This window comes from Heteronotia binoei, chromosome 21, assembly GCF_032191835.1.
Source record: "Heteronotia binoei isolate CCM8104 ecotype False Entrance Well chromosome 21, APGP_CSIRO_Hbin_v1, whole genome shotgun sequence".
NCBI classification, from domain to species: domain Eukaryota; kingdom Metazoa; phylum Chordata; class Lepidosauria; order Squamata; family Gekkonidae; genus Heteronotia; species Heteronotia binoei.
This window is the reverse complement of record NC_083243.1, coordinates 153,970,245-153,992,247: the sequence shown is the minus strand read 5'-3', so window position 1 is coordinate 153,992,247 and position 22,003 is coordinate 153,970,245. Positions and strand designations below refer to the sequence as shown.

The 22,003-nt window shown below is 42.3% G+C and overlaps 1 protein-coding gene across 2 annotated transcripts in view; it reads left to right on the top strand.

The window, feature by feature from the left end:
- The first annotated feature begins 1,041 nt into the window (after positions 1-1,041).
- SLC22A18 (solute carrier family 22 member 18) overlaps positions 1,042-22,003 on the top strand; it is a 125,822-nt gene continuing 104,860 nt past the window's right edge. For both annotated transcript variants that reach the window (XM_060262167.1, XM_060262166.1), the window contains exons 1-5: positions 1,042-1,134; positions 2,061-2,276; positions 4,871-4,968; positions 8,163-8,308; positions 12,754-12,886. In XM_060262167.1, the coding sequence (XP_060118150.1) occupies positions 2,097-2,276; positions 4,871-4,968; positions 8,163-8,308; positions 12,754-12,886 (557 nt within the window). In that variant the 5' untranslated portion in view covers positions 1,042-1,134; positions 2,061-2,096. The remainder of the gene's footprint in view (positions 1,135-2,060; positions 2,277-4,870; positions 4,969-8,162; positions 8,309-12,753; positions 12,887-22,003) is intronic.

Genomic DNA, 22,003 nt, shown 5'->3' with positions numbered 1-22,003 from the left:
GCCTAGATCCTACTGTAACTCAGTGGTTTAGCAGGGAGGCGGAGCTCAGGGAACTAAATTTAGTCTATTTTGATTTTCCAGCAGAGTTCCTCACGTGCAGACCGCACACGTGGAAGCCTGCTTTGGCTTGCCTGTGGCCCTTAGTGCAATATGAGAAATAATTTAAAAGTCTAGTATGGGCCATAATTTTGGGCTTAGTTCATCTGATATATACAGGGTTGTTATTAAGTGGGATTTTGAAAATGTAATAACATTTTACTTGCTTGAGAGAGGAAAAAAGCAGTATTGCATCATTTAATTCTTTAATGTTGATAGAGATTTTTAAGTGCATTCTTCAGTTATCCAGAACATGGTGGAAGAAGGTAGATGATTTTCAGCAAGGCAATTGGCCAAATGAAAGTGGTTAATTATTCGTTCCTCTCTCTCTTTCTCCCAGCACCATTGTTCCGGTCAGAGCTCTATGTGTCTTCTTGTAAGTTTCAAAAACAAAAAGTCAAAATGTTGAAAGACCCTTTTACTGATTTATCATATAATGTGTATAACGTTTATCTACAAAGCTGTGGTAGGAGGAATGAAGGGAATCATGCATAAGCAAGCCAAATTACCCTTCTGAATTCAGAGGCATTGTTAAGCCAGCTGTTTCATCGATAACAACTTTTACAGCAGCCAAAGAGCTGAATCTCTGTACAGTGGAATTGTATATAGTCTTGCTTGAGGGATAAGGATGGGCATGAACTGCAGGTCATGGGTGAAAAACGGGGGAGAGAAAATCAGTCTCCTTATCCCTTGCACACATATATACCATTATTAATTCGGAGACTTACCCACCCAAATTAAGGGGTGTTTTACACTTAGATTTTTTTCTTCTACAAACTGAGCTGTGACTGGTTCTGTTGGATGGTTTTGCTTTTTCACTTGGGGGTCAGCCCTGGACATAGATACACCAGTAGCTGGCTTTCATTTTTAGCTTTTCTGCTCAGGTAATTGTTGGATAATTTTTACACAGTCCCTGTTACGTACAGACCAGGAAGTGAGGTTTCTGTTTGCTTTTACCTCTCTTTGGCATAAATGCAAGCAAGGAAAGTTGTTTATGCTCTCCTGAGTGCAATGTTACCATCAGCCCTCCTTTAGACTGTAAGTAAATCCATGTTTTTCAATGAAAATGTGATCATAAAAATAGTGCTTTCTGTTATTAATTTTGCAGTTGATTTTGTACAATCTTTAAGCATCACAGCATTTACGGCAGCATGATTGACTTGAACTGCCGTTGTCTATCATGATGCCACAATCAACTACTTGTGGACTGTAAGTGCCTTTTGAAGGAAGAAAGCCCCTGCCGTAATAAAAAGGGGATAAGACTTGCAAGATATGTTAAACATCACTGCATTTATTATCCTAACCATTTCCAAATGTTGAATGTTTAAATACTGTAATTTGTGCATGAAAATACCCTGGGTTTATCATCTATTATCTAAAGTACCATCAGTGAACCTGGCACCTCAAATGACTTTAGAGGGGATAGGTTAAACTGCTGATTCCCATACTGTGTTTTGACTTTTACACTTAAACAATAACTTACATAATATTGAGTTCATGAAAGATTCCATTTTCCATTTGATTATAAACTACCATATATCTGTTCTGTAAAGTAATAGCCAAGTCCCAATAATAATTTGGTAAACTGAGTGTATTCAGAATTGTCTTGGTATTTCTTCTTGAAATACAAATGCAGCAAAAATTCACTTTGAACTGGTTTGTGTGTAATTGGACCTGTTATCACAGGTTCCTTTAGTACACAGAATACTCAAATAACAGGTGTACGTTTTTAATGGAGAAACAAGTATTTCAAAATGAGATTCCTGAGGCTCCAAGTGGTTATTTTTACCAAAGCTGGTTATGTAAAAGAAGGAGACTTCTGTATCAAAATGCTGTCATTGTAAAAACACAATCAAACATGGTGACTCATTTCAAAGTACAAAATGTGACTTTTGTACCTTACATGTTAATGAGTTTGTGCTCCATACTAGCTAGTTCTTCATTGTCGTATTTCATTGCTCCAGGCAAAGAGCTGTGCTTGATAGTTTCTCTGGTGCAGCATGAATGTAGAAATCCATTCTGAAAGAGAGCAACAAAGACTGAGAAGGAGACAAGAGACCTTGGGGAAACAGCATACCAGATCAGTAAATATAACCTCAAGGCAATGGGTTATTCCAGCTACCTATTTGATTACAGCTGTCGGCCTGACCTGTTTGTTCATGCAGTTTGGGATTGTTCCAGTAAGTATGGATGATCTTTTGCTAGTGTAAGGCAGGGTGGGAGAGAGGCCAATTACTCCATAGTGGCAAATTTGTTTATGCACCCTTGTGGACTCAGTTTGATGGTGCAATTTTTATTTCAATATGATCTTTTGATATAAGCATTATTTGTGATGTTTAGCTTTCTTGACAAAGAAGTCCTTTAAGTGAGGACCAGTTTATACCAGTACAGCAAAACATGCTGCCATTTGCTTGTAACCTCTAAACTTGAACCATTATGAACAGGTTCCACATTCAGAATCTGCATATCATGTTGTTCCTCAGCAGGTCATGATCCAAACTGAGTTCCAGTTTGAGAAGGTGGGGGGGGGGTCATAAAGGTTGTGGTGCAATTGGCATCCACCATACAAACACTTATAATGGTGACTCCAGACAATACCTGTCATAATCCACAGTTCTCCTGTTCTTTTTCCATTATACTCCCATTTTCCAGGAATTAATTTGTTTTTTTTTTCTATTGTTGTAAAATAGCACTACAGTAACAGCTGTCAGTCACTTCTTAATTTTTTTTATTTATTTTATTTTATTTATTTTAGTATATTTCTATTCCGCCCATTTCCCGCAGGGCTCAGGGTGGAGTACAACATATGATAAAATAAAAACATTCTATAAACAGTTCTGTTAAGTTATTAAGAATTAGCACCATTTCTCAGCATGTGTCTTCTGATGGGGAAATATTATTTGAGAGGGAGATCTTGAAATTTCTAACCAGAATTTCCTGAAATATAAGTGTCTTGGCGGGGAGGGGGGGGGTCCCCACAAATTGCTTCCTGGGAACTGGAATGCAATTACAGGATTTGCTAATACCAGTGCCAGCACACATGAGCACCTATAAAGACTCTTGTGCTGAGTCATCTCATTGATTAAACAGAGTCAGTATTATCTACTCAGACTCTCCAGGGTATCAAGCTGAAATCTTTCATGTCATCTGCTGCCTGGTCCTTTTAACTGGAAATGGCAGGGATGGGACCTAGGACCTTTTGCATGAAAAGCAGAGTAGGGATGGGCACAGTTCAGCAAAATAAACCCGGTCCATGTTGGTCCATGGGGTTCAGAGACACCATTGATGCTGTGGTTTTTACAGACTGGACTGCAGTCTATTTGGTCCATTCATTAGGGTTGCCAATCCCTAGGTGGCGGTAGGGGATCCCCTGGTTTGGAGGCTTTCCCCATGCTTCAGGAGCATCAGAAAGCAAGGGGGGGAATGTCTGCTGGGCACTCCATTATTCCCTATGGAGACTGATTCCCATAGGGTATAATGAAGAATTGATCTGTGAGCATCTGGGGGGCTGTTTTTTGAGGTAGAGGCACCAAATTTGCAGCATAGCATCCAATACCTCTTCCCCAAATGCCCTCCAAGTTTCAAAACTATTGGACCAAGGGGCCCAATTTTGAGCCCCAAAAGAAGATGTCCCTATTCTTCATTATTTACAATGGAGGGAAGACCTTTAAAAGGTGTGGGGTCCCTTTAGATGTGATGGCCAGAACTCCCTTTGTAGTTCAATTATGGTTGTCACAACCTTGACCCTGACTCCACCCTTAATGTCTCCTGGCTCCATCCCCAAAGTCTCCAGATATTTCTGCAATTGGACTTGGCAACCCTACCATTCATCCACTTCCAGTTCACTTCCAGGTGCACCAGCCTCTCTCAGCCTGTTTGCAAAAGACATTTCAATTTTAAATGGCCTGTTCAAAGTCACACACTGCACAAGTGAAAGCTGTGTGGCAAGTTCACCCACTTCCTAATGGATGAACTTTCCACTCGGCCTTTACTCACAAGCTACTCAGCCTCTTTGTAAAAGCTGGGTGGTGCATGAGTGAAGGCCAAGTGGCAAGTTCACCCACCCAGAAGTGGGTGAACACACTGCTTGGCCTTCACTCTCATGCTTCTTGGCCTTCAGTTGGATGCTGTACGGCTTTTGCAAGTACCAACCCCAGATGGTCCATGGTAGTCTGGGATGGTCCATGGTAGTCTGTGTTGGTGGGCCTCACAGACCATGAACCAGGCCCCAGTCCATGGAAAAATTTGGTCCATGGTCAAGTCCAAGCACATCCTTAAAGCAGAGACTATCTTTGAGCCAAAGTGGAGAATAGTGATATGGAGGGATGCCTCTGTTGCTGTTAGGAAATAATTGGAGGAGGCAAAGTCATGGGCAAAAACAACAACTCTCTGTGTGGATTAGAAAAGCCAGAATTTTTCTTCAATAGTCTAACTTCCATTAACATATGGAACTTTCACTGTAGTTCTGCATGAGTTGAATGTAGAAATGGAATGATTAAACTACAAAAAGAGTTGTAGTATGGACACCACTCCTAAGACATTATGGTAAACAGTGGGTCCTATGTTATAGGTTGTAATTTAAAAAGTAGTTCCAGACCTGCTTTATTTTGACTGGAAGGGTGACAGATCACTTGGTATTACTAGTCTTGGACATACAAGCTTAAAAGTCTGAGCCTTGACCTTACTAAAGAGCCTTGACTTTACTACTACATAGAATTTAGTATTAATTCTATTTAAAATGTAACATTCATCCTCTCTCTTTTCTCTCTTTCAGTATTTGGCAACAAGCCTTGGTTTAGATGCAGTTGAATTTGGCTACTTGCAAACACTTTATGGTGTTCTTCAGCTCCTGGGAGGTCCCATTTTTGGGAGGTAAATATAACAGCCATTATTGTGAGTCTCATAGAATGTCAGAATTATTTGGAATTACCAGTACCATGTTGTTCCTAGGTCAGAAAACTAATTTAAATAGCTATCTGGACTTCCTGAACTGGCAACAGACTCATTACTCCAATATAATGTGCTAACAACTGGACCATATAATCTCTATTTGGTCACATTTCAATTGCTACTGAGCTTGGGCCAATGCAGGAAACAGCAATAAGGCTGGGCAAACAGACACAGAAAAGAAAATATAAAACAGATGTGTCAAATGCATTTGTTATGCGGGCTGGATCTGACATAAAAGTTACTTTGTCACCCTGGGCCATCTTGCCATAAAATGAAATGTCAGGTACTGGAGATATAAACTGTATAAATGACACAGGCAAACCCAAACACAAACAAAATACAAACAAAAGCAATTAATTCCTAGGAGTGAACACAGTTGATTTACTTGGAAATCCACAAAAGCCCCAATAAATGTATTTAATCTTATGCAAGACTACGTTTTCCCCAAGGAATACTGTACCCACCCCCTCACCATTTCCTTTCATTTCTTGACAGCTTAGATCACACATGCCTCATGGTGTGTACCAATGTGCATGCTTCCCCCCAACACCCTGAGCAGCCTCCTGCCTTTCCTTCCTTGCATCAGTAGCTCATGAGCTAGGTGAGAGCCCTGGATGGGCCGATTCCATCTCTTGGGCCATGTATTTGACAGCCCTGGTATAAAAGATCACAGGAAGACTATTGATCTTTCTTACTTCTTTTGTGTTTTGAATTAGGCAGTCCTATAAACCTCTTTTAAATAGTGGGTGAGAATGGTAATTGTGATGCCAGATTAAAAAAAAATTCATTCAAGCACCTCTTTACAATGGCAGGAGCAGGCAGAAAGGAAGCAGGCAAGGGTGTATCGAAGTACAAATATGGCAGATCAGATGCATGTCCATACTAGTGGACAGTAAATATCTTGTTTAAGAGTTGTTGCTCTCTGTTGAAACACAATGGGGCTTCATTTGGGTGGTGATGGCATCAGGTAAACTGTCTGAGCTTATCTGATACATGCGAGTCACATGCCTACTGGCATAGTAAACAAGGATGAAAGCTGAGTATGGTGCTCATGTATAAATGTTCTTTTGGGGGGGAAAGTTGTCTCTGAACAGTAGATATGCGGAGGGGAGGGAGTGAAAATAGCAGATGCTTGGAAATTCTTTAATATTTGTTTAAAGTAGCTTTTCTACATAACCATGTCACCACTGCAGCCTTCTTATTTATTTTATATTTTATTTTATTCAATTTGTATCTTGCCCTCCCCACGAGGGTGGATTACATATTCATGTAAATACATGGAACATAAAACCACATTAAGATATAAAAACATAAAAATCAAACCATTTCAAGTGCTATAATGATCTTTGAATTTTTCTATTCTGTTGTTCCAGCTGGGTGTTCTATAGAAAGACCAATCTTAGGTTCATGTTCAAGGTGGTCCAGTTGTTTTGGCGTCTGTTGTAGCCTGTGATCTTAATTTACAAAGGCCTGGTGGAAGAGCACCGTCTTAAAGGCCCTGTGGAACTGTGCGAGCTCTCACAGGGCTCTTGTTGCTGAATGAAGCCCTTGTGCAAAACTTCATTCATGATCACTTAGGGCATAATCTAGCCAACATTAATCCCTATTGATTTTAGTGCTAGTGATCTAAGATTATAATTAGCTGTTCCACTAAAGTGCAGTTTTGGCAAAACTGTTGTCTAACTAGATTAATGGTTGGTATTTAACAACTTACATGCAACTAATAAGAACATAAGAGAAGCCATGTTGGATCAGACCAATGGCCCATCCAGTTCAACACTCTGTGTCATACAGTGGCCAAAAAACCCAGGTGCCATCAGGAGGTCCATCAGTCAGGCCAGGACACTAGAAGTCCTCACACTGTTGCCCCTCCCAAGCACCAAGAATAAATAGCATCGCTTGCCCTAGACAGAGAGTTCCAACAATACACTGTGGCTAATAGCCACTGATGGACCTCTGCTCCATATGTTTATCCAATCCCCTCTTAAAACTGTCTATGCTTGTAGCTGCCACCACCTCATGTGGCAGTGAATTCCATGTATTAATCACCCTTTGGGTGAAAAAGTACTTCCTCTTATCCATTTTATCCCGACTGCTCAGCAATTTCATTGAGTGTCCACGAGTTCTTGTATTCTGAGAAAGGGAGAAAAGTACTTCTTTCTCTACCTTCTCAATCCCATGGATAATCTTGTAAACCTCTATCATATCACCCCTCAGTTGACGTTTCTCTAAGCTAAAGAGCCCCAAGTGTTTTAACCTTTCTTCATAGGGAAAGTGTTCCAACCCTTTAACCATTCTAGTTGCCCTTTTCTGGACCTTTTCCAATGCTATAATATTTTTTTTGAGGTGCAGTGACCAGAATTGTACACAGTACTCCAAATTAGGCTGCTCCATTGATTTATACAGGGGCATTATGATACTGGCTGATTTGTTTTCAATTCCCTTCCTAATAATTCCCAGCAATCGCACACTGTCTCGACATTTTCAGTGAGTTATCTACCATGACCCCAAGATCTCTCTCTTGGTCAGTCTCCTCCAGTTCACACCCCATCAACTTATGTTTATAGTTAGGATTTTTGGCCCCAATGTGCATTACCTTGCACTTGGCCACGTTGAACCTCATTTGCCATGTTGACGCCCACTCACCCAGCCTCAACAGATCATACATAAGCATCAACAGATCAACATAAGAATGACAAGACCACACCTGTGATTTTTTTCTACTTCCTGAGTTTAAACATAAGAAATTTTAATGTCAAGAAAGCAACAATTGTTACTTTGATGCCAAGGGAATACCTGATTGCTAGCTGTGACACATCAGCTTCTGGAAATAGACAAGAGTTACAGCTAGATCAACAGGAGAACCTTTTAAGAGAGCCTGGCTGGTAGCAATTTGCTTACACGTGACAGTTTTGTTTATCAGAAGGGATTTCAAAAAGAAGACAGTCTTGGCCTCTTCTTTTGCAAGTGAGACTGTATTGTACTCCTAATGTCCTAAAGGAGTCATTAGTAGTACTTTTCATATTCTCCTCTTAGTTGATACTTGTTTGGCAGTTCTGTTGTTATTACTTTCTAATCAGTTCCATTTATTGAATATTCTGTATCATTTTAAACAGGTTCTCTGACCAGTATGGAGCCAGGGCTGCACTGACTTTGTCATACATGGCTTCATCTTTGCTCTTCTTACTTCTTTCTATGTCCACCAATGTGCTGCTGCTCTTTCTTTCCAGGATTCCTTCCTTCTTCATACAGGCACTACCAGGTAATCTTGTGAGATCAATTCAGCTCTGGAATCAGTTAACATAAACCTTGGCTCAAATCTGACTAGGGAATGCTGCTTTCACACATAATATTTAAGCATAGATTCAATGTTGTGCATCATGCAAATAAAGATCTGACTGATAAGGTCTAGAGTGGAGTTATCTGGAGCTGATCATCCAGTTTGGGGGAGGGTAGGTTCTTTGAATGGAGTTTTACTTTTGCCCTATTATTATACCCCAGCAACATAGCCTAACAGAGTTCCAGGGAGAACATAAGGGAAGCCATGTTGGATCAGGCCAATGGCCCATCCAGTCCAACACTCCTTGTCACACAATGACCAAAAAAAACCAAACACCAAATGCCATCTAGAGGTCCACCAGTGGGGCTAGAAGCCTTTCCACTGTGCCCCTCCCGAGCACTAGAATACAGAGCATCCCTGCCCCAGACAGAAAGTTCCAATGATAAGCTGTGGCTCATAGCCACTGATGGATCTCTGCTCCATATGTTTATCCATTCCCCTCTTGAAGCTGGCTATGCTTGTAGCTGCCACCACCTCCTGTGGCAGTGAATTCCACATGTTAATCACCCTTTGGGTGAAAAAGTACTTCCTTTTATCAGTTCTAACCCGACTGCTCAGCAATTTCATTGAATGCCCATGAGTTCTTATATTGTGAGAAAGGGAGAAAAGTACTTCTTTCTCTGCCTTCTCTATCCCATGCATAATCTTGTAAACCTCTATCCTGTCACCCTGCAGTCGACGTTTCTCCAAGCTAAAGAGCCCCAAGCATTTTAACCTTTCTTCATATGGAAAGTGTTCCAACCCTTTAATCATTCTAGTTGCCCTTTTTTGCACTTTTTCTAATGCTATAATATCTTTTTTGAGGTACGGTGACCAGAATTGTACACAGTATTCCAAATGAGACTGCACCATCAATTTATACAGGGACATTATGATACTGGCTGATTTGTTTTCAATTCCCTTCCTAATAATTCCCAGCATGGCGTTGGCCTTTTTTATTGCAATTGCACACTGTCTTGACATTTTCAATGAGTTATCTACCATGACCCCAAGATTTCTCTCTTGGTCAGTCTCTGCCAGTTCACACTCCACCAACTTGTATTTATAGCTAAGATTTTTTGCCCCAATGTGCATTACTTTGCACTTGGCCACATTGAACCTCATCTGCCACGTTGATGCCCACTCACCCAGCCTCGACAAATCCCTTTGGAGTGCCTCACAATCCTCTCTGGTTCTCACCACCCTGAACAATTTAGTGTCATCTGCAAACTTAGCCACTTCACTGCTTATTCCCAACTCCAAAATTAATGAACAAGTTAAAGAGCATGGGGCCCAGTACTGAGCCCTGTGGCACCCCACTGCTTACCGTCTTCCACTGCGAAAATTGCCCATTTATACTCACTCTCTGTTTCTTATTGATTAGCCAGTTTTTGATCCACAAGTGAACTTGTCCTTTTACTCCATGACTCTCAAGCTTACTAAGGAGCCACACAGAAATTATCACAACATTCCATGAAACCCTCCAATTTAAAATCAGAATTAGGGATTGGCACAAACTGGGAAAATGGTGATTTGTGTTGGTTCATAGCATGTTGGATTGCACAAACCAAATGAACCATGAATTTACACAAACCACCATTTGCCTTAACCGATTCATGGTTTTTTTGGTTCAGGAGGTGGTAGAACGGCCCCCTTGTGCATTAGAGATGTGAAACTCACCAGGAGTCTTCAGCAGGCTCTCCTCCACCCACTCTCCAAGTTTGGCAAAGATTGGATTTGGGATGTCCAAGTTATAGTTCCCCAAACAGGAAAGCTCAGTTTCAGCTCTAGCTTCAGATTTGGTCCCTGAAACCACAAAAAGGAACACTTTCCCAGCTGGGAGAGGTGTTTAAAAATCAGCCCACTGTGGGGGAGGGGGGGAAGAAGTCCCCCAAAGCCTCCCCTAAATCAGCCACACAGCAAACAATTCTTCTTCTGCTCTCATGACAACTAACTCTTCTCTCTTAGTGCTGCAAAGTGAAAGCAGCTGTGGCATTATACCTGCTCCCAGAGCTGCCAATCAAGCTATGGACAACTGCTTTGGGTATTTCTAGGCTCTCCACAAGTCCATCCCCGGCACTGCTTAGGAATTGATTGAATCAGCACCAGGCTGTCTGTAGAACAAACTGCAAAAACAAACCACCTGAACCTCAATGGGGAAAAGCCAGTTTGTTTTTAGGTTCAGGAATGATGTGACCAAACAAACTGTTTGAAACAAACCATGAACCAGCCTGGTTCATGCTTGAACCACAGTTCATTTTTCGGTTCATGCCCGTTCCTAATCAGAACTATACTACCAACAAAAAAAAATCAACAAAGCAGTTGTAGATACTTCCCACCACTATCAAATAGCAACCTGCCTCATCAAATTCCTGTTGGAATAAAAGCATTTGAACTGATATCTAGAAGGTAGTGCAAGATGTGGCACAGTGAGTTTACTTAGGGAGGGGGAGTGGGAAAGGATACCCATGTTGAAGAAGCACTGCTATTTGACATCTGATTATGGCCTGGTTCTCACTGATACTTTAAAGCTAATGCCTGAGCTGTAGGACTTCAGACTGCAGCTGGGGGTTCATATGGGTTCACTTGCAGAAGATAAACAGTCTTGAAGGTTTCTCTAGAACAAGGGTCCCCAACCCCTGGGCCGTGGACCGGTCCCGGTCCATGGCCGGTTAGCAACCAGGCTGCAGAGTGAGGCAGAGAAGCCCTGCCACCCCTTTTGCCGGAACAAGGCAGAGCAGCCTTGCTGTCCCTTTTGCCTAACTGGGACTTGGGCGGATGAAAGAGGCAGCACAGCCTCACTCTGAAGCACCACCTCTTTCATCTGCCTAGGTCCCAGGCAGGCAGAAGGGGCATTGCGGCAGTGACTTTTGCCTCCCCATCATTTAAAGATCCTAGGGGGGGGGGCAGAGACAGGGTGGGGGACAGCCTGGGGTGGCAATAACCCAGCATATCCCTGTACTGGTCCATGGAAAAATTGTCTTCCATGAAACCAGTCCCTGGTGCCAAAAAGGTTGGGAGCCACTGCTCTAGACTATAGCTAGACCCATGTTGCAGAGTGGTTAGCTGCAGTACTGCAGTCCAAGTTCTGCTCATGACCTGAGTTCGGTTCTGGCGGAAGCTGGGTTTAGGTAGCTGGCTCAAGGTTGACTCATGCTTCCATACTCCTGAGGTCGGTAAAATGAGTACCCAGCCTGCTGGGGATAAATGTAGATGACTGGGGAAGGCAAAGGCAAACCACCCTGTTTTTGTTTTGTGTTTTTTTTAAAAAAAAGATTACTCTAGACTTACAAGTTGTTTGTGTGCAGAAATCTTCTGGGCAGGAGCATCTTCATAATGAGTCACAAGAGTTTAAATACAGATACATGCCAGATCACAGTTTATCGCCTCATTAATGGTTGTAGGAGACATGATGGAAGGAGATCTGTTCACAGAGTTATTTTAAGCTTAAAAACAACAGACAGCTGATCCAGATAGTTCCTGTGGCAGTGAGCGAGAGATGAGCTGGTCCTCTTACCACTTGCTTAATGCAGGCTATCCCCAAAAGGCAAATAGGAGCTTCAAGAAAGTTACTTGCCTGCCTCACGAAGGTGGTGCAGGGCAGTGAATGTGTTAATTTCTCTTCCTAGGCACTTCATGAGATTCCCTAAAACACATCCTTGAACGATCCAGTTTGGGCCTTTGGTTTTCTGATCTTTGTCCTATCCAAAAGAAGGTTGTTGTTGTTGTTGTCGTCGTCATCATCATTATCATCATTGTATGGCATTGTATGTCACATAGCCAGGAGATCCCAAGACTGTCTGGCAGCCAGAAGTTCTAGTTCTTTTATCATTACGCACCAGTTGGTGGTGAGCTAGACATGCTTTTCAAGGCAAGAGACATTTCAGAAGTGATTTGCCATTGCCAGCCTCTGGCCCTGATATTCCTTAGAGGTCATCCATCCAAATACTAGCCAGTGCCAGCCCTGCTTAGCTTCTGAGATCTGATGAGATTGGGCTAGCTAGCCTGGGCTATCCACGGCAGGGCCCAAAAAGATGTGAAAAGCCAAAGGAGGACCAAGGACATAATGAGCCCAGCTCAAAAGCAGTTTCAGTGCTGAAGGAAGTCTGAACTGCTTAATAATGATTTTGTTTCTGCCTCCACTAAGAAGGGAAGCTGTGATGGCACAGTTGCCAACACTGATAATGTGCAAAAATGAAAGTTGTTTAGGAAATCTTAGAACACATTAAAGAAAACATTAACACACTGAATGCAGATAGTGAGTCTTAATGATTTTCACCACTCAAGGACTCTAAAGAAGTCAACGGGACAAAACTCTGAGCAAGAAATTATCATACTTATAAAGGGAAAGCTGTGTTATTAAGCTATTATTTTCTGTTACATCATAGGTGCTCAAATGGCCATAACAGATTTAACAACTCCTGATGAACATGCTGATGCTTTAGGAAAGCTTGGGCTGTGTTTTGGAATAGGAATGATTCTTGGTTCTTCTCTGGGTGGTAGTCTAGCCACACATTTTGGGTAAGTGGTCATACTGTGTTTCTGTCTTTTGTCTCACATTCTTGGTTGTTCTACTGAGATACATTTTACTCTTCCCAGTTACTGGCATAAATAATTACAATAATTTACTGGCCAAGGATGAGGGAAATTCAGAATATGGGTTGAACTGGGGCAGAGATATCCTCATAGAGGAAAAGAATCTAGATCTGAGACAAGTTGTCTAGAGTTATGGATATATATCAGGTCAGAATAAGAGTAGCCATTTTGGCAGCAAAGCCAGAATAATTCATATGAAGAACCTAAAAGTGGGCAGAGCAGATCTTCTCTTCTGAAACGATCAAAAACATGGTAAATCTGTCCCAGCAAACAATGATCTGAGCTGCTCCGACATGGTGATGATTCTCCACAAAACTGTTGCAGCTGCTGGAAATGCAGAGGCTTTTTCCGTGCCAATGGAGAGTCCTCATGGCAGTTCCCTGGTACATGCTTGTCTCAGCCACTATGGCTGCCATCCTGCCACTACCATCCCTACCACTACCATTAATTTATGTGCTGTATTTACTTTGTATACTGTTTTAAAGTACATGTTGTACATTGCCCAGAGCCTGGTGTGAGCTTGGATGGGGTAATAGTAATAATAAAAAATACCAGTAGAGGGCTTTTTTTTTTTTTTTGCTTTTAAAACCATTGCAGACTACTAGAGCCAGGGCTTTTTATTGAGCAGATTTACAAGAATGCAGTTCTGGCAGGTTTGGCATTGGGGGCTTGGCCTAATATGCAAATGAGTTCCTGCTGGGCTTTTTCTACAAAAAAAGCCCTGACTAGAGCATTACAACATTGTAATGTATGGCTATGATTTATTGTTTACTCTGAATTCCCAGCTTTCATTAAAAAGAAAAAAGTAGCCCTTTTGTTGCAAAGGTATACAGATAAAAGTTTTTCTTTGCAACTAAATGTATAGAGACAATTTGATAACCAAAGGTAGACCTCCATGTGGAAGCAGACCTGTTGAGATTATAATATTCATTATAATATTAAGATTATAATGTACATGTCTTCTTTGTTCTTGGTTTCTTGATATATAACATTAGACCATGCCCGGCATGTGGGAGTAGATGAGGTAGGCAGCTGCCTTGGGCACAACCTTGCCTACAGGGTGCCATTGGGTGCCCCCCCCCCCCACACCCTGCTGCTCTCAGCTTCCCAGGTCTGCAACCCAGCAGGATGGCTTGTCAGTATATGCTCTTTTCTGAATCCGGCTTCCTAGCCGAGCTTGGAGGAGAGTGGTCTCACTCTGGGGCTGCCTCCTCTTGCAAGGGAGGCAGCTGGGAGCAAAGCCGTACCATTCTTTTGTCCACCTAGAAGCTGAGCAGGCAAAAGAGGCAGCGTGAACTTGCTTTCGGCTGCATCCCCTTGCAGGGAAGACAGCCTCCGAGCAAGGCAGAACATCCCCCCCTGTCCCTTTCACCACCCAGGAGCCAGGGGACAAAAGAGGCAGCGAAACCTCCATCTGTCCCCCATGGGGGGCATAGGCATGAGGGCAGACTGGAGCAGCAAAAATTCCAGCGCCGCCCTGCATTAGACAAACAAATTTATCTTCAGTAACAGGAGGAGATTAACAGTCTCAGGAAATCATGCTGAATCTTGACCCATCACCTCTTTTGGAGCCCTCAGAAACAAAATCTGAAATATTTTTTTTACACATCTTCAAAATGTTGATGAAGAGCTATTTTACATATTGCATTTGCTAACTCAAAATGTGTAACAGTTTCATGGTGATGTGCCTTCACCTTTTTGTCCCAAGGAAGCCAATATGTATACAAGATTCATGAAAGCCCTTCCCCAAAGGCAGGTTAGCACATCCTGCCATGCCATGCCATGTATACGCCCCAAGGAAGGTACTTTATTTTAGAAGGGGATTAATCTCAATGTCTAAAAGAATGGGTGAAATTTCCATAAAATGTCACATTTATTTATTATTTAAAATATTTCTGCCCCACCTTTTACCTGAACCAGGTCAAAAGATCAATAAAAGCAAGGTCTTAAAGCAAGGAGAGCCAGTTTGGTGTAGTGGTTAAGGGTGCGGACTCTTATCTGGGAGAACCGGGTTTGATTCCCCACTCCTCCACTTGCACCTGCTAGCATGGCCTTGGGTCAGCCATAGCTCTGGCAGAGGTTGTCCTTGAAAGGGCAGCTGCTGTGGGAGCCCTCTCCAGCCCCACCCACCTCACAGGGTGCCTGTTGTGGGGGAGAAAGGTAAAGGAGATTGTGAGCCGCTCTGAGACTCCGAGTGGAGGGAGGGATGTAAATCCAATATCTTCTTCTTCATCCTTAAGATATCTGTGAAAAACATAATAGCCCAATGGCATCACAGTCTGGAGTAGCTGATGAAAATCAGGATAAACCTATAAAACCATAACCCTATAAAAAACCTTCAGAGATGTTAGGCAAGCATGTTTACAAGCCCCAGCTTTGTTTATTTTTTTATATCAATAATATAGTAAGTTGGCTCAATACATCTGATCTTCATCCCCCTAAACTTGCAAACCGGCATATATCTGTCTTGCTGTATGCTGATGATGCTGTGATATTATTTCGAACCCCAGTTGGTCATAGGCGAGCCCTGAGGAAGTTCAGCATGTTCTGTGAAGATGAACTTCTCACAATAAACTAACAAAAAACCAAAATTGTAGCCTTTGGAAGTAGATCAAAACCCAGGAATCAGGGAATAAATGGACATCAGATTTTTTTTTAAATCACTTGGAGAATTGCAATTAAAATTAAAGTTGTTCTCATTCTACCACTCCCTTCTACCCCATCTATTTCCTCCCTCCATCCCTCCCTCCCTCTTGTTTTGTGGCTCTCAAACATCTGATGTTTATTCTCTGTGGCTCTTACATTAAGCAAGTTTGGCCGCCCCTGGTCTAGCTATAAATCCTGGGTTGCCCAGCCATGTTCACTTGCATCCCCCACTAGATGTCCCTGTTTTGCCACCAACATTTGCATTCAGTTTCCAGCAAGAGTAGTCATGGTCTAAAAGAACCTTCCTTCACAATAAGCATATATCTGCAGTACAGACAGCTACCAATGTACCTGTTATTAACTTCTCTTCAGAATCTTGTAAATTGTAGTTTGTGTATGTGCTAAGGATCCCTTGTTAGAGATTTCTGACCCTCTCAAATATTTATAGCTCTCTAACAAAGCTATACTTCTAGAATTCTCTGGGAAGAAGAAATCACTGATAAATCAGTTTAAATCTGGTCAGTATCCATGCTCTTGACCTTTGGTGCAAGAAAAGCTGGTTTATTACTCATTTGCTGCACATGGTCTAGCTACACAGTTTCCAAAGACTCTACTTCTGACTCTGAGATATCATGATTTCTTATCACTCCTATATCTCACCTATGCCTAATAAGACTTCATTACATGGCTATGGGAAAGTATAATTCTCACAGTGGTTTGGCTACTGGTACTGGACTGCAAGACTATTATGTTAAGAACATGCTTGGGAGTTGGGACCTGCTTTTTGGGGATCACTGAAGACTTTTCTCTAACAAAGGGAAAGTATCAATCGGTAGAGGAGAAAGAAGTGCCTCTTTGGCTTCATGTTAAGTACACTGAATGAGTCGATTGAGTTAGGCTTTGTGAGCAGCAGTTCTTCACTAGTTGAAGTCTTGATTTCCCATTTTCACAGGCTTTGTTCTTCCTTGAATCCCCTCCATGTCAACATGAATGCATACTCTAATTTTACTTTTTTTACTTTTAAAGAACATAACAAGAAGAGCCCTGATGGATCAGGCCAGTGATCCATCTTGTCCAGCATCCTGTCTCACACAGTGGCCAACCAGTTCCTCTGGAGGGTCAACAACAGGGCATAGAGGCCAAGACGTTGCATTCTGGCTCTGGGATTCAGAGGCTGTCTGCCTCTGAATGTGGAAGTTCTGCTCAATCACCATGGCTAGTAGCCATTGATAGACCTATCCTCCATGAATCTATCTAATCCATAAAACTATCTATTCTTGTGGCCATCGCTACATCCTCTGGCATTAAATTCCATGTTTTAATCACTCTCTGTGTAAAAAAGTATCTCAAGTATTCTGGGAAACAGAAAAAATTCTCTTTGTCAACTCTTTCCACCCCAAGCATAATTTTATAAACTTCTACCATGTCACCCCTTAGTTATTTCTATTCTGAATTGAAAAGTCCCAAACTATTCAGCCTTTTTTCATAAGGAAAGAGCCAAGGCCCCTAATAATCTTGGCCACCCCCTAACCATCATCCTCTGTACTTTTTCCACCCTGCATAGTAACCAGAACAGCAGGGTGGAGATATAGTAACCAGAACTGTACACAGCACTGTTTCCCATTTGCAGGGTCGGGACCCAGTACCGGGCCACGGAAGCCTCACTACCGGGTCACAAGAAAAGCCAAAGCTAGCCCCACCCCCAGCAAAGCATGACCTCTGCTCTGCTTCCTTCCTTCCACCATCTCTCTGTTGTGCAGAAAAAAGCTAGCATTGAAGACTGACACAGGCTGCAAAGCCTGAGCTCCATTTGGTTTCCTTCCTTCCCCTATCTCTGTGTTGTGCAGAGAAAAGCTAGCCTTGAAGATTGACACAGGCTGCAAAGCCTGAGCTCCATTTGGCTCCCTTCCTTCCCCTGTCTCTGTGTTGTGCAGAGAAGAGCTAGCCTTGAAGACTGACACAGACTGCAAAGCCTGAGCTCTGTTTGGCTTCCTTCCTTCCCCCATCTCTGTGTTGTGCAGAGAGGAGCTGGGCTGCCTCTCCTTCCTTCTCCTCCTCTCCCAGTGTTTGAGAGAAAAGCTGGCGTCCACTGGCACTTTAGATCCATGAAGTGTTCTTCAAGGTATGAGCTTTCCTGTTCCTTGCAGTATGTTCTTTTGGAGAGATTTCCCCAGGAGGCCTGGGCAGCAAAGAAGGGTGTGTGTTTTTTTCAGCTGGGAGGGGCGGGGAGTGGGCATTCCAGTAGCTATTTGTTTTTACCAAACGACCCCTGGGCAGAATTGTTGCTGGCTGGGGTAATCTGATGGTGAGTAAGGCTTTCCCCCCCCTTTGTCCCCCCCTTCTTTCTTTTTCCATTTGCAAGGGATGCTCTGTCTCTATTCTTGGTGCGGGGGGTGGGGGGAAGCACCAGTGGAAGGGCTTCTAGTGCCCTGGCCCCACTGGTGGACATTCTGGTGCTTTTGGGGCATTGTATGAGAGAATTTTGGACTGGATGGTCCACTGGTCTGATCCAACATTGCTTCTCTTATGTTCTTTCTTTCCATGTCTTTCCTTTCCTTTCCTTTCCTTTCCTTTCCTTTCCTTTCCTTTCCTTTCCTTTCCTTTCCTTTCCTTTCCTTTCCTTTCCTTCCATTTCATTCTTTCCCTTTCTTTCTTTCCTTCCATTTTTACCGGATGAAACTGCCCTGTGAAATGCATTCTATCAGGCTTTGATTAGTGTGATATTGAATAGCTTCCAAGCATCCTCTAGCAACGTGAGTCTCTTGTTTTGCCCTTTCAGCTTCCTTTTAACTTTTTCTCTCATTTTTGTAAAGTTCGCTCTTTAGAAATCAAATTTTACAGTTTTGGACCTCAAGGGTACCTTTCCATTTATGTAAATTCTGAACTTAATAGCACTGTGGTCACTGTTCCCAACTGGTGCCTCTCTCACCAGGTCTTGAGACCTGCTCTGAACCAAGTCCAAGATCACTACCCCTCTGGGTGGCTTTGTGACCAAATGATCCAGCGACCCAGTCATTTACGATGTGTAGAAATCTCATTTCTACAGCATGACTCAAGCACATGTTTACCCAGTCAGTGTGAGGGTAGCTGAAGTCTCCCATTATAACAACATTATCTGTTTTAGTTCCCTCTCTTATTTCCTTCTCCATCTCAAGATCAGCCTCAATGGTTTGATCAGGTGGACAATAGTACTTCTACCCATGGTCAGAGCTAGTCAAGAGCAATAGCAATACTTAAACTGTGCAATAAAGTGAAGTGAAAAATATATATTACAATCTTTTAATATACAAAATAATTTTACAAATTAAAATTACCCTGAAGGGGCCAGTTGAATCTTGCTGCGGGATATATAGAATATTAGATTTATTTATTTATTTTATTTGTATCCCACCCTCCCCGCGAGCAGACTCAAGGTGGATTCCATAATAAAACCATTAATAAATAACATTAAAAATAATCAAAGTATCAGCACTAAAACTAAACAATGCCTCAACAGATAGCCACTCAGTTTGGCCCAATTGGTCACCTGGACATGAGGTCACTGGAGGAGAGGCCAGATAAAGTGAATGCCTGCTGCCTCAACTAAAGACCTGGAAGAAGAGCTCTGTCCTACACGCCCTGCAGCACTGTGGTAGGTCCTGCAGAGCCCTGCTCTCCAATAGAAGCTCATTCCACCTGGTGGGCAAGGTCCGTTGAGGCAAGATGGACATCCCTGGGGCCAGGGAGTACCAGGAGTTGATGATTTGTAGACAGTAAAGTTTAGCCAACATATTAGTACGACACACTCTGTCTCTATTTAGCTGACCATTGTTCAGTCACTCAGAGGCTTCTAAAGTCTGCTTGAAAAAGTCCCTTTGGTTTTGCATCATCAGGAAGCTTGCTTGGACTGCTGCTATGTAGGAAGGTTGTAATTTGAAGAGATTATGCTTTGGGCTGGTGATCCTTTGCTTTTAATATACACTAGATGGTGCTAGTGCTTTGAAAAAGATCAAAGAGGCCTTTTCCCACCATACTGTCAAGGTCTGGTGTGTTTTGTACAATAATTCTGAATGCTTAAAATTATACATAAACCAGGGCTTTTTTTGTAGCAGGAATTCCTTTGCATATTAGGCCACACACCCCTAATGTAGCCAATCCTCCAAGAGCTTACAGGGCTCTTAGTACAGGGCCTACTGTAAGCTCCAGGATTGGCTACATCAAGGGTGTGTGGCCTAATATGCAAATGAGTTCCTGCTACAAAAAAAGCTCTGATATAAACTATATCAATGTGTCACCTAAGCAAAAAAGAAATACATGAAAATGCATTCACACATACTCAGGCTTTGCTTCAGCTGAATTTGGGGACTAAAAAGTTAAGCTTCAGGGAAGAGACAGGTTTTGCACTGGGGTTTGAAGGAAAAGAGAGGTGGCAGCTTGGAGGGGTTCTAGGCAGAAAAGTCGACAAGGAGAGGGCAAAGTTGTAAATTTGGAACTTTTGATGAATGAGGACGCTAGAACTGGTGGAGGACTGATGGTCAAAAGACTTAAACATAAGACATAAACCTGCACTCCTGTATTTTTGTTTAGCCTATTTATTTATTTCAGTCTCCAGGGTCCACCTGTCAAAGTCCCCGGGTATTTCCTGAGTTGAACCTGGCAACTCTAGTGCCAGTTTGGTGTAGTGGTTAAGTGTGAGAATTCTTGTCTGGGAGAACTGGGTTTGATTCCCCACTCCTCCGCTTGCAGCTGCTGGAATGGCTTTGGGTTAGCCATAGCTCTCACAGAGCTGTCCTTGAAAGGGCAGCTTCTGTGAGAACTCTCTCAACCCCACCTACCTTACCAGGTGTCTGTTGTGGGGGAGGAAGGTAAAGGAGATTGTATGCCACTCTGAGCCTTTGAATTCAAAGTGAAGCGTAGGGTATAAATCCAATATCTTCTTTTTCTTCTAGTGCAGTAGCAAGATGAAATCCAGAGGCTTCACATGGCTACCCACACCTACATGGGGTAGCCTCCGTGCTTTGGGACTTGCCATAGCCACTTGTTCATCTGGAAGAATCCTTAGTATCCATTGTAAATGTGCTCTTAAGCCCTTTTGTCTATGGTTTCCAGGTCCAACTTAGGAAATACCTGGGGACTTTGGCGGTGGAGCCTGAAAACTTTCCCATTCCTAAAACAAGTAAATAAATAATACTGCAGTGCAGTTCCCCTGAATAAAGTCTTCATTTACTCATATTCTTTTTTTGCCTTAAAAGGATTCCCCAGTTGCTGCACTTCCACTAAATGAAAGTGTAATTTGTCATAACCCCACAAGTCTCTTGTCAGGCTTTGGTAGCATTTTCAAGCATGGCTTTATTAAGGGACACACACACAGTCACTCACAAAGCAGTAAAAATAAACACAAACAATTTACAAGGCCATGCTTTTGTGATCTCACTGGGGCAATGGTATAAGTCACTTTACTCATGAGAGTTGCTGAATGTAACAGTCTGCTTTATTTCAACCTACTTCTTCAAAGTAACACAAAAATGAAAGCAAGAGAATAGTTTAGGGGGTGGAGTTTTCCTTCATTCCATAATCAGGTTCTAGTTAAATCTTTACTATCCATTTTTACTACACACAGCTTCTGAAACGAATGCAAAACAAAAAGAGGGACTGTGCTCTCTTCCTGTTTCACACACACACACCTGGAAGAGCTACATGGCTCTGTCTGCTCAACCTCCCCCCCCCCCTCCACAGCTTTTGTCCAGCTGAGATTTAAAGGCACACATACATTTCAAAACACAAACCTTTAGTTTGCAAGTTTCTTCTAAAATGTTCTGTGGTGATTTAAAGGTACATCAGGGCTGTTGGGGTAGGGCTTTCCCCCAGGGAGAAAGCGGCAGGAAGAAGACTACAAAACCAGGCAAAAAACCAGAAGCTTAAAACAATAGAAGAACACAAGAAGTCAGCACAATAAGAAGAACACAGATAAAAATACAAACAAGAACTGATGCATAAAAAGAAATATACCAGGAACTCTTCATGCAAGCAGTCCCATTTATGTCAATGGAAGGAAGCAGATGCATGAAAAGAATGTGAATAAGGAAACCCTTGTACTCTTGGGAGAGCTCCATGTGTACATTTGAGTTCCCTGTAACTGAAAAACACAGGATCAGAGTCACAGTATGTCCTCCTCCTAACACATTCCATAGTGTCTCAAGAAGGGCCTTATTTGTATTTATAATATTCAGTTAAGTCCCACAAATGTTCTAGATTTTTTTTTTTACAAGAAGAAATGAATTCACCCTTTGCTGGTCTGAGATGACATTTATTTTTTTCTTTATTGTGATGCCACAGGGAAAGAATGTGACTAGAGTTTTCTACCCACTTGGCATTTATTTCACAAATCACTGTAGTTTTCACTGTTGTCTGCGGGTA